General features: G+C 41.6%; 1 protein-coding gene across 1 annotated transcript; it reads left to right on the forward strand.

Annotated features, from left to right (window-relative positions):
- Positions 1 to 748: 748 nt before the first annotated feature.
- On the forward strand, positions 749 to 11981 carry LOC145356071 (transmembrane protein 17-like). The gene is made up of 4 exons (XM_080208680.1): positions 749 to 1768; positions 3172 to 3275; positions 4354 to 4467; positions 11459 to 11981. Exons 1-4 carry the CDS (start codon positions 1627 to 1629, stop codon positions 11756 to 11758), a joined length of 660 nt encoding a protein of 219 aa, XP_080064806.1. The 5' UTR covers positions 749 to 1626; the 3' UTR covers positions 11759 to 11981.
- The last annotated feature ends 583 nt before the right edge of the window (positions 11982 to 12564 follow it).

The raw sequence follows: 12564 nt of genomic DNA on the forward strand, positions 1-12564 counted from the left end.
AGGAAATGCACACAGACGTAAGAAGAATGTGCAAACTCCACGCAGACAGTGACCCGAGCTGGGAATTGAACCCAGCTCCCTGAAGCTGTGAAGCAATAGTGCTAACCACTGTGCTATTATGCCACCCCAATTACTTCAGTTCTCCTTAATTGGTTTGTCGTGGTTGACAGCTATTTTCCTCTGTCTATGGATTATTGTCGAGGTGAAGGGAACTGCATGGGCCTGTCTGCACTCATCAGTCTAGTAGTAGCAGAGAAACTTGTGTAGTGATGTTACCCCCGGATCTACTCTCGATTCTCTACTATTTTTAATCTACATGCTGGACCTTGGCGACATCATTCAAAAACAACTTTAACCTAAAAGAAAGCTGAGTTTGGGTTGGGTGTGGAGGTTAAAAATCAGACGTTGGAGCTATACCAGCATCCAAGCTGCCCACTTTATCTGCGGCTGAAAGGGGGCTAGGAAACAACCACCCGAAAGAGGCACATTGTACCTTAAACATGTAATGAACCTGTGAATCTCATTGTCCCTTCAGCTTTTCAACGTTAACTTTGGTTACATCCAGGTGAAGACTTGGTATAATTGGGAGATTAGTGCCTTCTAGATTATCTGGGCCTTCCTAATGATTCCCTGAGATTGGGCATCCCAACTCGCATTGATCTTCCCTCCCAGGATTCTGATCTGTTCCCGCCCACCCTCCCCCAACCCCACCTGCCAGTCTTCCATTTTCCTTTCCTCATACCTTGGATCACCCAGGCTTCCAATTTCCCTCCTAAGGCTGCTTCCCACTACTGGGACCTCAGGATTGATAGCTCATTCAAATGATTGTTCATCTTCCCGCTCCTCAATCCATTCCCTCCTGATCACCTACCCCTCAGATTGCCAATCAGGCTTGACGTGCATGTATGCAAACCAATTGTTGACATCATGTACAAGGTGCGGAATTAAGATTCCACAGCATGTGGGAAGACCCCAAATTGTGAGTTCCCCATGTTACTTGGACCCACTGTCTCTCCAGACTGCTTTGAGTGGTGTCAGATTCCCATGTATGGTGGGAACACCAAGGTCTACTTCCTCTCTCGATCCTGCCACTCTCCAAATTATCAGATTGTTTGTCTGTTAAAACGAGTAGAGTAAACATTGGGAAGGTGGGGGAATCTACTGCCTGATCGGATGGCAGATTCAGATCCAGTGGGAGACTTCAAACAATAATTGGATAAACACTTTAAGGAGAAAACAATTGCAGAGATATGGGGAACTGGGACAAAGGGTTGTTCTTGGTAAGAACCAGCCCTGGAGCAAATAATTTTATAAATTTAAAAGTTACAATAATTCAATTTAATGTTTACTACAACTACATTTCAAAGATAATTCCAATAGGTGTTCTAACAACCTTATCATTGCTATATGGAGAGTAAAGAACTTGCTTAATATAATTGTTTTTTTCAATATTAACAGAATAAGTTGTAATTTCAGTGAACATATTGATAAATGCTGTGATACACTGACGATTACTACACTGTATGAGAGTGTTGACGTATTTCTGGTCTTTCGGGCCCCCGTTCCGGAAGAGTGGTGTATTACCACTGACCAGATGGTGCCGGGATTGTGAAGGATTTAGCTTGTATGGAACAGATTCCACTATCAGCTATGTCTCTGTACTCTTCCCTGCCTCATAACATCAGCCAGAGTCTAACAAACTTCAGTGGATCTCTCTTCATCAGTAATAAAACTCGAGACTGTGGAGATGGACGTAACAGTATCCCAGGTAAGGCACTTCAGCAAAAAATGCAGGTTTACACATACAACAACCAGCAATAACTCAGAACATGACAGGCTAATAGAAAGAATTCCCGTGCGTAGTCTTTACAATAGTCCAAAAACTGACATACACAGACACAACAGAGTATTATAGGGAACGCCCACATAATTTTGGAAATAATCCAAAGATTTACTGACAGCATATATTTACACAGGAGTTCACAATACCAGTGGTAACTCAGTGGTTAACTGTAGGGATCTCCCATACATACTAATAAGAATAACAATCTTAAGAGCTTTAAATAGGATATAACACTGGCAATAACTCAGATTGTCAAAGCCTGCACCGACAATATTCCTACCCCCATAAATTTATCCTGTTAATCCCTGACATAAAGGAACAATTTAGCATAACCAGTCAACCTAAACCGCACATCTTTGGTGTGTGGGAAGAAATTGGAGCACCTGGAGGAAGCCCAGCCAGTCGCAGGGAGAACATGAAAACTCCACATAGGCAGTCACCCAAAGCTGGAATCAAACCCGGGTCCCTGGTGCTGTGAGGCATCAGTGCAAACCACTGTGCTGCCCAGAGGTATAATACTACCAGCAGCACACAGTCCTATAGATTTTACGTTAACGTTGCACTGTTTTCACATCTTCACGTTAGAGTTGTAGAGATAATGCTTGCATTTGCGGTATAACTTTACACCGACATGTTAAAAGGCAAGCAGATCTATGACTAAAAAAATCTTATGCTGAGCTTATGATAGTCCCTTTCATCTCCTCCGTATGCCCCAAAGTATTTAACAGCCCGATAATTACTTCTGAAGCATAGTGGCTGTCGTCTTGTAGGCAATTCAACAGTCAATTTTTGAACAACAGGTCTCACAAAAAGCAAATGATATGTGGCTAGTTCATTTGCCTTTGATTGAGGGATAAATGGTCACTAGTTACCATGCTATCTTACAAAAATAAATGTATACTGTGTTGATAAACAGAAAGTTTTCAAAATGTATTAACACTAAGTAACACCTTAGGACAATTGGCAGGTTTACTACACAGGCCTTTTTCCTCAGACTGTGTCTTTTAACCTCTTTGCTTGATTCGTTTTGCTTTCAGCCACATTAAAAAAACTTGCATTTATTAAATAGAATTGGTTGTAAAAGACTATTAAATGGTTTGAGACCTCAGGCTCAGAGTATTAATGGCTCTGTGTATTAATGGCTGTTAGTCACTTTTCACTGACATTCCTCTTCTGTTAACATTGGTAATTGAGACTTGTCGACTGTGCAGAATTGACGTGTATTCCAATTTACAGCTAAATTTATCTAGGCTCTATTAAGCAATTCTACTAATTGCCACAGTAAAATGTTTAATGATTCACTGAGTTGAGCTGTTTTCTGTTAACAGCTCATGAGATGGTGTCCAGCCTACCTTTACAGATGGCACTGTATTTCAATGTCGTCGTCTTTCCATTCTGGTGGGTGTCAGAAGTGACCATGCTCCAACTTAAGGTGAAAATTTGTTCCAAGTGTCTATTGACACTACTATTTCAGCTAATACAATGGAGGCAAGTAAGAATTTTGTCAGGGTTCACAGCAAGGAGTCTGTTTTACAGCGTCATGGTCTATTAGTATCTACGCAACATCCCTTGACAACTGGTATTTGTCCAGAAAATTGCAGGGGGGGGTTGTCTTTTACAGTTGATGTTTTGATTTGTTTTGAGGTTTGAGGTTGACAAAGCGTGTTAAGAGAGACAGATCTAATTTCTGTTCTGAATTTCCAATCTTAACTGCCGCAACATGGAAGTGGCACCTGGAGGATGGCTATTGCTCCAAAAAGGGAAAACCAGTATGAGGAAAACATCAGTTGAGAAGTTAGCTCATGCTGAGAGAACATGTTGTAGGAGGCTATCGGGAATGGGGGAGGAATCAGGATGGGCAATTATTTGATTCTGATTTGATTTGATTTATTATTGTCACATGTATTAGTATATAGTGAAAAGTAATGTTTCTTGCACGCTATCCAGACAAAACATACCATTCATAGAGAAGGAAACAAAAGAGTGCAGAACGTAATGTTACCATCATAGCTAGGATGTAAAGAAAGATCAACTTAATGCAAGGTAGATCCATTCAAAAGTCTGATGGCAGCAGGGAAGAAACTGTTATTAAGTCGGTTGGTATGTGACCCCAGATTTTTGCATCTTTTTCCCGGCTGAATAAGGTGCAAGAGAGAATGTCCAAGGTGTGTGGGGTTCCTTAATTATGCTGGCTGTTTTGCCGAAGCAGGGAAAAGTGTAGACACTTTCCGCTGTCTTGGCAAAGTGATTAGGTGAGGGAAGTGATTAGAAAGGGCCACTTTAGAACTGACAAGGCATTCAGCATTGCACCTTGTTAACCTAACATTGGAGCTCCTCCTCCCTTGTCCAACTGAAGGCATCAAGTGAGTAGCAATATAGATATTTTGTATTTTTGCAGTCAACCTAATTGGGATTCTTCTTTCTTCTGATAAATAGTTCACCCATTAAATAACATTGAACAGTTATGTACTGACTGATCTCTATTTCTCCTCATTCCCTCTCTGGAGCAGTACAGCATGTTGCCAGGATACTACCAATGGCTGCTGTTGGCAGTTGTGATCATTCTGTCGCTGGTTGAGTGTGTCCGACTTTTCCTCGGCTACATGGGAAACTTACAAGAAAAGGTGAGTGAATTAGCAATAACAATTACGATTGAGGTCAGCGTGCAAATCAAGCTCTGAAGTCTCCAAAAACCGTTCTGAAGGCACGATTTGCTGAGTATAAAATGTGAACCACCAATGCGGTTGTCATTTTTAAATATGAATAAAAACACAACACTGTAATTCATAAGTTATTGTGGCACAATTTATTAAATAAACCACAATACAAACATTTTAAAACCAGAGGAATTAATTATTTTTGGCATTTGGCACAAAGAGTTCATCAAATTCATTCTGAGTCACTTTGGCAATGGCTTCAGCATAAGGATCCCATTCTGGATCAGAGTTGGCGTTTTTGTTTCAGAATAATCCCTCTTCTAACATCTTCCTCTCGGTCCATTCAAATGGATATTTCTTAAATGATACAATGACAGCTTGTGCACTAATAGTATCACAATCTGATGCCACACAAAACAGCAAGCAGGGCAGAGAGCCATTCTTTGTGAAGTTTTTTTTTCCCCGTCAACCATCCACCTATTCCATTTGGTGCAAATATGATCCCTGAATTACCTGCTGAGACACACATTCAAAGAGTGATCCCCTGGTATAACTACAACTTGGGTGTTATTTCTTTGCAGGATCTGAATGTATCCCACATGAATAAGCTGTATTCTTTATATAGACTGATTCCACACATTATCAATCCATTCCTTCACTCCATCCTCATCCATCCAACCTTTACCATGGTCATGATCAATAATTCTTGCAGGGCTTGATTTTTCAGCATGGCTTTGTACTTGAAAATTACCATAGGCTCTAATTTTAATTTGATTCTGTCGGCCATGCAGGCTGGTACCATTATGAATCTTGTCTTCTCGTGTCTTGTGGTTTTCACTAAATCTATTTTTTGAAGCTTTCCACTCTACTGTTTGATTGCTAGCCATATCAAAATTCATGTGCCTTTCAGCTGTGTTGCCATAATGGCATAATGGTTACATGTCACTGTCTGATGAGGAATTGCTGGAAACTGGCAATTTTGAAAATTTGACTGACCTTGCCTCAATGCTAGACATTTTCGTTCAGTGAAGTGGCTATACCAACAAACTGTTGCTCTGAATTTTTTGTTGGACTTCGGGTTTGATTTGGGTCCACTGAAGACATTTATACACATGGCATTTCTGGTGATGATGATAGCATTCTAATGGTTTGAGAACCTATTCCAATACATGTTTCTCAAGATCAGACCATTGGTTGTTTCATTTTCTGGAGGAGGGAACCGAGTGTAGGGTGTCGAAATTTGCTGATGACACCAAAATTGGGGGAAAGGCAAATTGTGCGGAGGGTGGGGAGAGTCTACAGAAGGATCTAGATAGGCTGGGCGAATGGGCCAGGAAATGGCAAATGGAATTTAATGTTGGCAAGTGCGAGGTGGTCCACTTTGGTAGGAATAATGGTAGGAAGGATTATCACTTACGTGGAGAAAAACTGCAGCAGGCGACGGTGCAGAGGGACCTCGGGGTCCTTGTGCATGAGTCGCAAAAACCCAGCTTGCAGGTGCAGCAGGTGGTCAGGAAGGCAAATGGGATGCTGGCCTTCATAGCGAGGGGGATTGAATATAGAAGTAGGGAGGTCTTGCTGCGGCTGTATAGGGCATTGGTGAGGCCACAGCTGGAGTACTGTGTGCAGTTTTGGGCGCCGCACTTACGCAAGGATATTTTGGCCTTGGAGGGAGTGCAGAGGAGGTTTACTAGGCTGATGCCGGAGTTGAGGGGGTTGAGCTATGAGGAGAGGCTGAATAAATTAGGCTTGTACTCGTTAGAGTTTAGAAGAGTGAGGGGAGATCTCATTGAGACGTATAAGATGATGAATGGGATGGATAGGATAGAGGTGGAGAGACTCTTCCTGCTCAGAAAGGATAGTAGGACTAGGGGGCACAGCCTCAAGATAAAGGGGGGGCGGTTTAGAATGGAGTTGAGGAGGAACTTCTTCAGTCAAAGGGTGGTGAATCTCTGGAATTCTCTGCCTGTTGAAGTGGTGGAGGCTACCTCGCTAAATATTTTTAAGACGCGGGTTGATGGGTTTTTGATAAGCGAGGGGATTAAGGGTTATGGGGAGAGGGCGGGAATGTGGAGCTGAGCCAAGACAGATCAGCCATGATCTTATTGAATGACGGGGCAGGCTCGAAGGGCTAGTTGGCCTACTCCTGCTCCTATTTCTTATGTTCTTATGTTCTTGTGGCTCTTTAAGTCTCGGGTATCTTCATCAGTGTGGGTTCCTTCTTCCATTCTTGCATCAGTCTTTCACTAGCACTGAATTCCCTTGCTATGACAGTTTCTTTTTAATAATTTATCAAATGTCATGACTTTTAGCTGGAAACCACCTTTATAATCCATTTTTGTTGGAAGTCTCACTCCTCTTTGTCATTCACCCTGTGGAATCTGTTGTATTTCTTAAGCTCCTCTACATCTTCTTCGCAACAGCTTATAATGCTTGCTCATTCCCTTGCACTCGGTAATAAGACAATGAAACATACATTTATGGGGTGAAAAATTGAGGCTGATCACTAATGTGAGTCATGGTTGAAAAGGGTAATCGATTTATACATCAAGAACATGCAAAAGCACAATTCTTGGAGCCATAAAAATGGTGTTACCTTGTATGTTGCCAACTTAAAAACCACAATATACAATGGCTGAAAATGTTTTTCACTGGCTACTCTGGCAGTGGCTTATTGGGTAAATGATCCACTTGATGTACCAGGCACTGCAGCAGTTCAAGAAAACAGCTCACCACTATCTTCTTGAAGGCAACAAGGAATGGGCAATAAATGCTGGCCTAGTCAATGATGCCCACATCCTGTAAATAAATTTTTTAAAAATGCGCTCTAGTTTAAGGGCTTTATGCCTGTGTAAGAGGACAGGATCAGGCTCCACTAACACATTCTCTTTGGATCGATAGTTTGCTAATGCTCACAGTGTCACCTCGCACATTGAATATTACATAGTCCCAGTGGGTGTGCTCCCCACGGGAACTCCTTGTCCACACCTGAGATCCCCATGATTTGGGGGTGGGGGGGTGGAATGGGGGTAGGTGCTGAAATCAGCAGCCTGCCCATCATATTATAGTAACAAATTAAAGTTGATTAGGCTTGTTAGCAAAAGATAATCAGCAGCCTGGCAACAAAGAACCTGATTTTTGTCCTCAAATGGTTAAAAGGCCAGAAGGAAAAGAGGGGTCACTCTTTGCGATCTGCCCTTTACCGATTGTGTGGTGACTGCACCCTGCCGCCTTCCTCCTTTCCTACCCGCTCCCTCTCTATGCTCACTTTCTCCAGCCCAAGACCCTGGACATATCAGCTCTGGGAATCCTCAGCCTTGGGCTCCTCTCTTCAGCATCCTGGCAGTTGCTGGGATTGATGGAACTGCCAGAGGGCAGGATTTCAGCCCTTTATTGCTGTAAAATGGAACCTTAACAGAACTCTGCACCCCAGGCATTGCTAAATATAAAAAAAGTCTCAAAGTTTGAGGGGATGTCTAATTTTAGAGGTGTGCTGTTTACTGTGCCTCATAAATGTCGGTAATTTTGATAAAATGAAAATGCTTAAAATAACATAATCAGCATCTGGAAGAGAAAATTATGTTGTTTTGGGCATTGCTTTTCCTCAGAAATCGTTATTTAATTCAAATATCCAACCTTCAAGATTTCTGTCTCTTCAATGTAATCAGTGTATGTTGCTTTATAATTGACTTCATTGTTCTTTTTGTAAAGAAACATACAGTATAGAAATTCTCAATTTTGCACTTAAACCTGAATAAGATTCTTCTCAATCCTGATTGATAAACTAAATTGGATGGCCACTGCACCTTAGGAAGCATATAATATTTGAAAAGGAAAAACTTGCAGGGCAATGTGTAGAAGGTTGGGGATTGGCACTGGGTAAATTGGTCCTTCAGAGAGCCAGCACAGGCATAATGGGCTCAGTGGTCTCCTCCTGTGCTGTAATTATTCTGTGATTCTGTATTGGCCTAGGATAGAGTGCACCAGAATGTCACTAGAGCTCCAAAGATTACATTATTAGTAAAGATAGAAGAAGCTAAGCTTGAATTCCTTGGAATAGTGAATGTTGAGAGTGATTTGAATAAAGTATTTTTTAATTAAAAAAATTAATAGTTCCTTTTATTCACATGGGCATGGGCATAGCTGGCTGTTCAGCATTTATTGCCCATCCCCAGTTGCCCTTGTTCAGAGGATAGTTGGGAGTCAACCATTTTGCTGTGATCCTGGAGGCCAGACCAGGTAAGGACAGCAGATTTATAAGATGATGAATGGGATGGATAGGATAGTGGTGGAGAGACTCTTCCCGCTCAGAAAGGATGGTAGGACTAGGGGGTACAGCCTCAAGGTAAAGGGGGGTCGGTTTAAAACAGAGTTGAGGAGGAACTTCTTCACTCAAAGGATGGTGAATCTCTCGAATTCTCTGCCCATTGAAGTGGTGGAGGCTGCCTCGCTAAATATTTTTAAGACGCGGGTTGATGGGTTTTTGATAAGCGAGGGGATTAAGGGTTATGGGAGAGAGCGGGAATGTGGAACTGAGCCACGACAGATCAGCCATGATCTTACTGAATGGTGGGGCAGGCTCGAAGGGCTAGATGGCCTACTCCTGCTCCTATTTCTTATGTTCTTATGTTCTTATTTCCTTCTATAAGACTTTAGTGAATTAGTGAACCAGATGGATTTTTCTGACAATTGACAATGGTTTCATGGTCATCAATAGATCCTAATTCCAGATTTTTTTATTGAATTCAAATTCCACCATTTGCTGTGGCAGGATTCGAACCCAGGTCTCAGAACATTAGCTGAGTTTCTGGTTTAATATTCTAGCAATACTATCACTAGGCCACCGCCTCCCCGTCACTGTAGATAGAGAGAAATATTTCCATTGCTGGAGCGCAGAATCAAGGGACATAAGCTTAAAATAAGTGCCAGGCCATTCAAGAGAGAAGTTAGGCTCGTTCATGAAAAGATGTGTGGAACCTTCTCCCAGCAGCAGCAGTAGATGTTAGCTCAAATAGTTATTTTAAATGTAATATGAATAGATTTTGCTATCCCAGGGTATTAGGGAATGTGGAGCTATGGCAAGCTGATGAGGAAAAGGTACAGACCTGTCAAGATTTCAATGAATGACAGAATGGTGGATGAATTTGTTTGTACATTCCTATAATTAAGCTTTGTTTAAGAACACAAGAACTAGGAGCAGGAATAGGCCATCCGGCCCATCGAGTCTGCTCTGCCATTCAATAAGGTCATGGCTGATCTTTTTGTGGACTCAGCTCCACTTATCCACCCGCTCACCATAACCCTTAATTCCTTTACTGTTCAAAAATTTATCTATCCTTGCTTTAAAAACATTCAATGAGGGAGCCTCAACTGCGTCACTAGATAGGGAATTCCACAGATTCACAACCCTTTGTGTGAAGAAGTTCCTCCTCAACTCGGTCCTAAATCTGCTTCCCTTTATTTTGAGGCTATGTCCCCTAGTTCTAATTTCACCTGCCAGTGGAAACAACTTCTCTGTTTCTGTCTTGTCTATTCCCTTCATAATTTATGTTTTTATAAGATCTCCCCTCATTCTTCTGAATTCCAATGAATATAGGCCCAGTCTACTCAGTCTCTCCTCATAAGCCAACCCTCTCAACTCCAGAATCAACCTAGTGAATCTCCTCTGCACCCACTGCCAGTAAATTCTTTCTCAAGTAAGGAGACGAAAACTGTACACAGTACTCCAGGTGTGGCCTCACCAGCACCTTATACAGCTGCAACATAACCCTTGCTGTTTTAAACGCCATCCCTCTAATAAAATTCCATTTGCTTTCTTAATTATCTGCAGCACTTGCAAACCAATGAGATTCTTGCACAAGGACACCCAGGCCCCTCTGCACAGCAGCATGCAGCAATTTTTTACCATTTAATAGTCCATTTTGCTGCTATTCCTACCAGAATGGATGACCTCACATTTACCAACATTGTACTCTGTCTGTCAGACATTCACCCACTCATTTAGATTATCTGTATCCCTTTGCAGACTTTCAGAGTTCTCTGCACACTTTGCTCCTCCACCCATCTTAGTGTCATTAGTGTGAATTTTGACACATTGCACTTTGTCCCCAACTCCAAATCATCTATGTAAATCATAGATGGGACAATTTATATCCAGATGTCTCACTATTTCTTCCTTGATAGATGCAAGCATTTTTCCCTACTACAGAAGTTAACTGTAGTTACCTGCCTTTTGCCTATCTCCTTTTTTAAATAGTATGTCACATTTGCTGTTTTCCAATCTGCAGGAAGCATCCCAGAGTCCAGCAAATTTTGGTCAATTACCACTAGTGCATTTTCTATTTCTCCCACCATGTCTTTTAGTACCCTGGGATGCATTCCATCAAGGCGAGCAGACTTGTCTACCTTTAGCCCCATTAACTTGCCCAACACTACATCTTTCCTGATAATGATAGTTTCTAGGTTCTCACCTGCCATAGCCTTCCTGTCATCAATTTTTGGCATGTTATTTGTATCTTCCACTGTGAAGACTGACACAATACACCTGTTCAATGCCTCAGCCATTTTCTCATTTCCAGTTATTACATCCCCCTTCTCATCCTCTAAAAGACCAATGTTTACTTTTGACACTCTTTATCGTTTTATATATTTGTAGAAATGTTTGCTATCTGTTTTTATGTTCTGAGCTAGTTTACTCTCATAATCCATCTTACCTTTCTTTATAGCTTTTTTCATGGCTTTCTGCTAACCTTTAAAAATTTCCCAATCCTCTAGCTTCCCATTAAGCTTTGCCACTTTGTATGCATTTTCTTTCAAATTGGTACTCTCCTTTATTTCCTTAGATATCCATGGCTGATCATCTCTTTTTCTACAGTTCTTCCTTAAGAGTTTAAGAGTTGCTGTTATTGTATTATCATGTTGTAGCTATTAATTCTACCATTTGGATTGTTACCCACAGTTGCCAGAGTTAGCTGGATTTTGGTTGCTGTCCTTTACAATCCAGCTGCCGATAATTCTCTTTCTCCTCACCGATCAATCCATCATCATCTTACCCCTGGAGCAGGCTGTTCATGTTCTCTACTTAACCTTTCTGGTTTTTGAATTGGTTGCGGCATTCTTGGCCCTTAGGGAAATGACAAACCACTTTGCCACACGCTTCTACCTCCAGCAGTTTCAGAAGTCGGAATTTACACAACAGCGTAAAAGAGGCCAAGGAAATGATGTTCAGTACGGGAGAAACTCCATTTCCAATGTTTAGTGAGGCAAGGACCTCCAAGTGGATTGAGTCTTCCAATCATGTCAACCATTCAGAGTCAGCCCCACCAGCAATTCCGTAAGGTTGAGGGTCCAGGCTTCTGTGGAATTGTTATCAGGTGAAAACTTTGTTACAGGATTGATGACTCTTTGCTGAACCAAGCTGGGAAAGAATCAAGGTTCTGTGCTATTAACATGCGGGAAGCTGCCATTATGATTTTGTGAAATAAAATAATGCTAATTTTTACATGAAAATTAAGCTGATGTGTTGTTTTGTGTGCCCAAATTTTCTTTTTGTACATTGAAAACATTTTCTCAGTTTCCTCCCTTTGTCCTCCCTCTTCCTGTGCCATTCCAGAAGGCTATTAAAGTCTGTACAAAAAAATTTATCAGCTTAGCTTGATCCTGAACTCTGTTTGTTTACACATTTTCTAGAATGATTATCTGGAGAGAATTTAGCTGTACGTACCCTCAACATCTATTTTTAATATCTTAGCACAGAGTCATTAGCCTCTGTCTCTGCTGCCTCTCTACTATTAACCTAGTCTCTTGGCCTCTGTCTCTGCTGACCCTCACCCTCCAACATCACATAGATAGTTTATTTTTAGCAGATTGGTGGCAGGCAAAGACAGAAAGCAGTTTGAGGATTGTGCTCCTGCCTGCTTGTAGCTTTCCACCAGTGGATTTCTAAAGCATAAACTGTGCCTTCCCCTAAGGCAGACAAATTAGAGAAACTCTTGGCTTTGTTTCCCACCATACAGGGAAGTGGTTTGTCAGTTGAGCCCTGGTCTTTGGGCCAGAGGAGCAATA

Source organism: Carcharhinus amblyrhynchos, chromosome 20, assembly GCF_965287045.1.
Source record: "Carcharhinus amblyrhynchos chromosome 20, sCarAmb.v2.hapA, whole genome shotgun sequence".
Classification (NCBI taxonomy): Eukaryota; Metazoa; Chordata; class Chondrichthyes; order Carcharhiniformes; family Carcharhinidae; genus Carcharhinus; species Carcharhinus amblyrhynchos.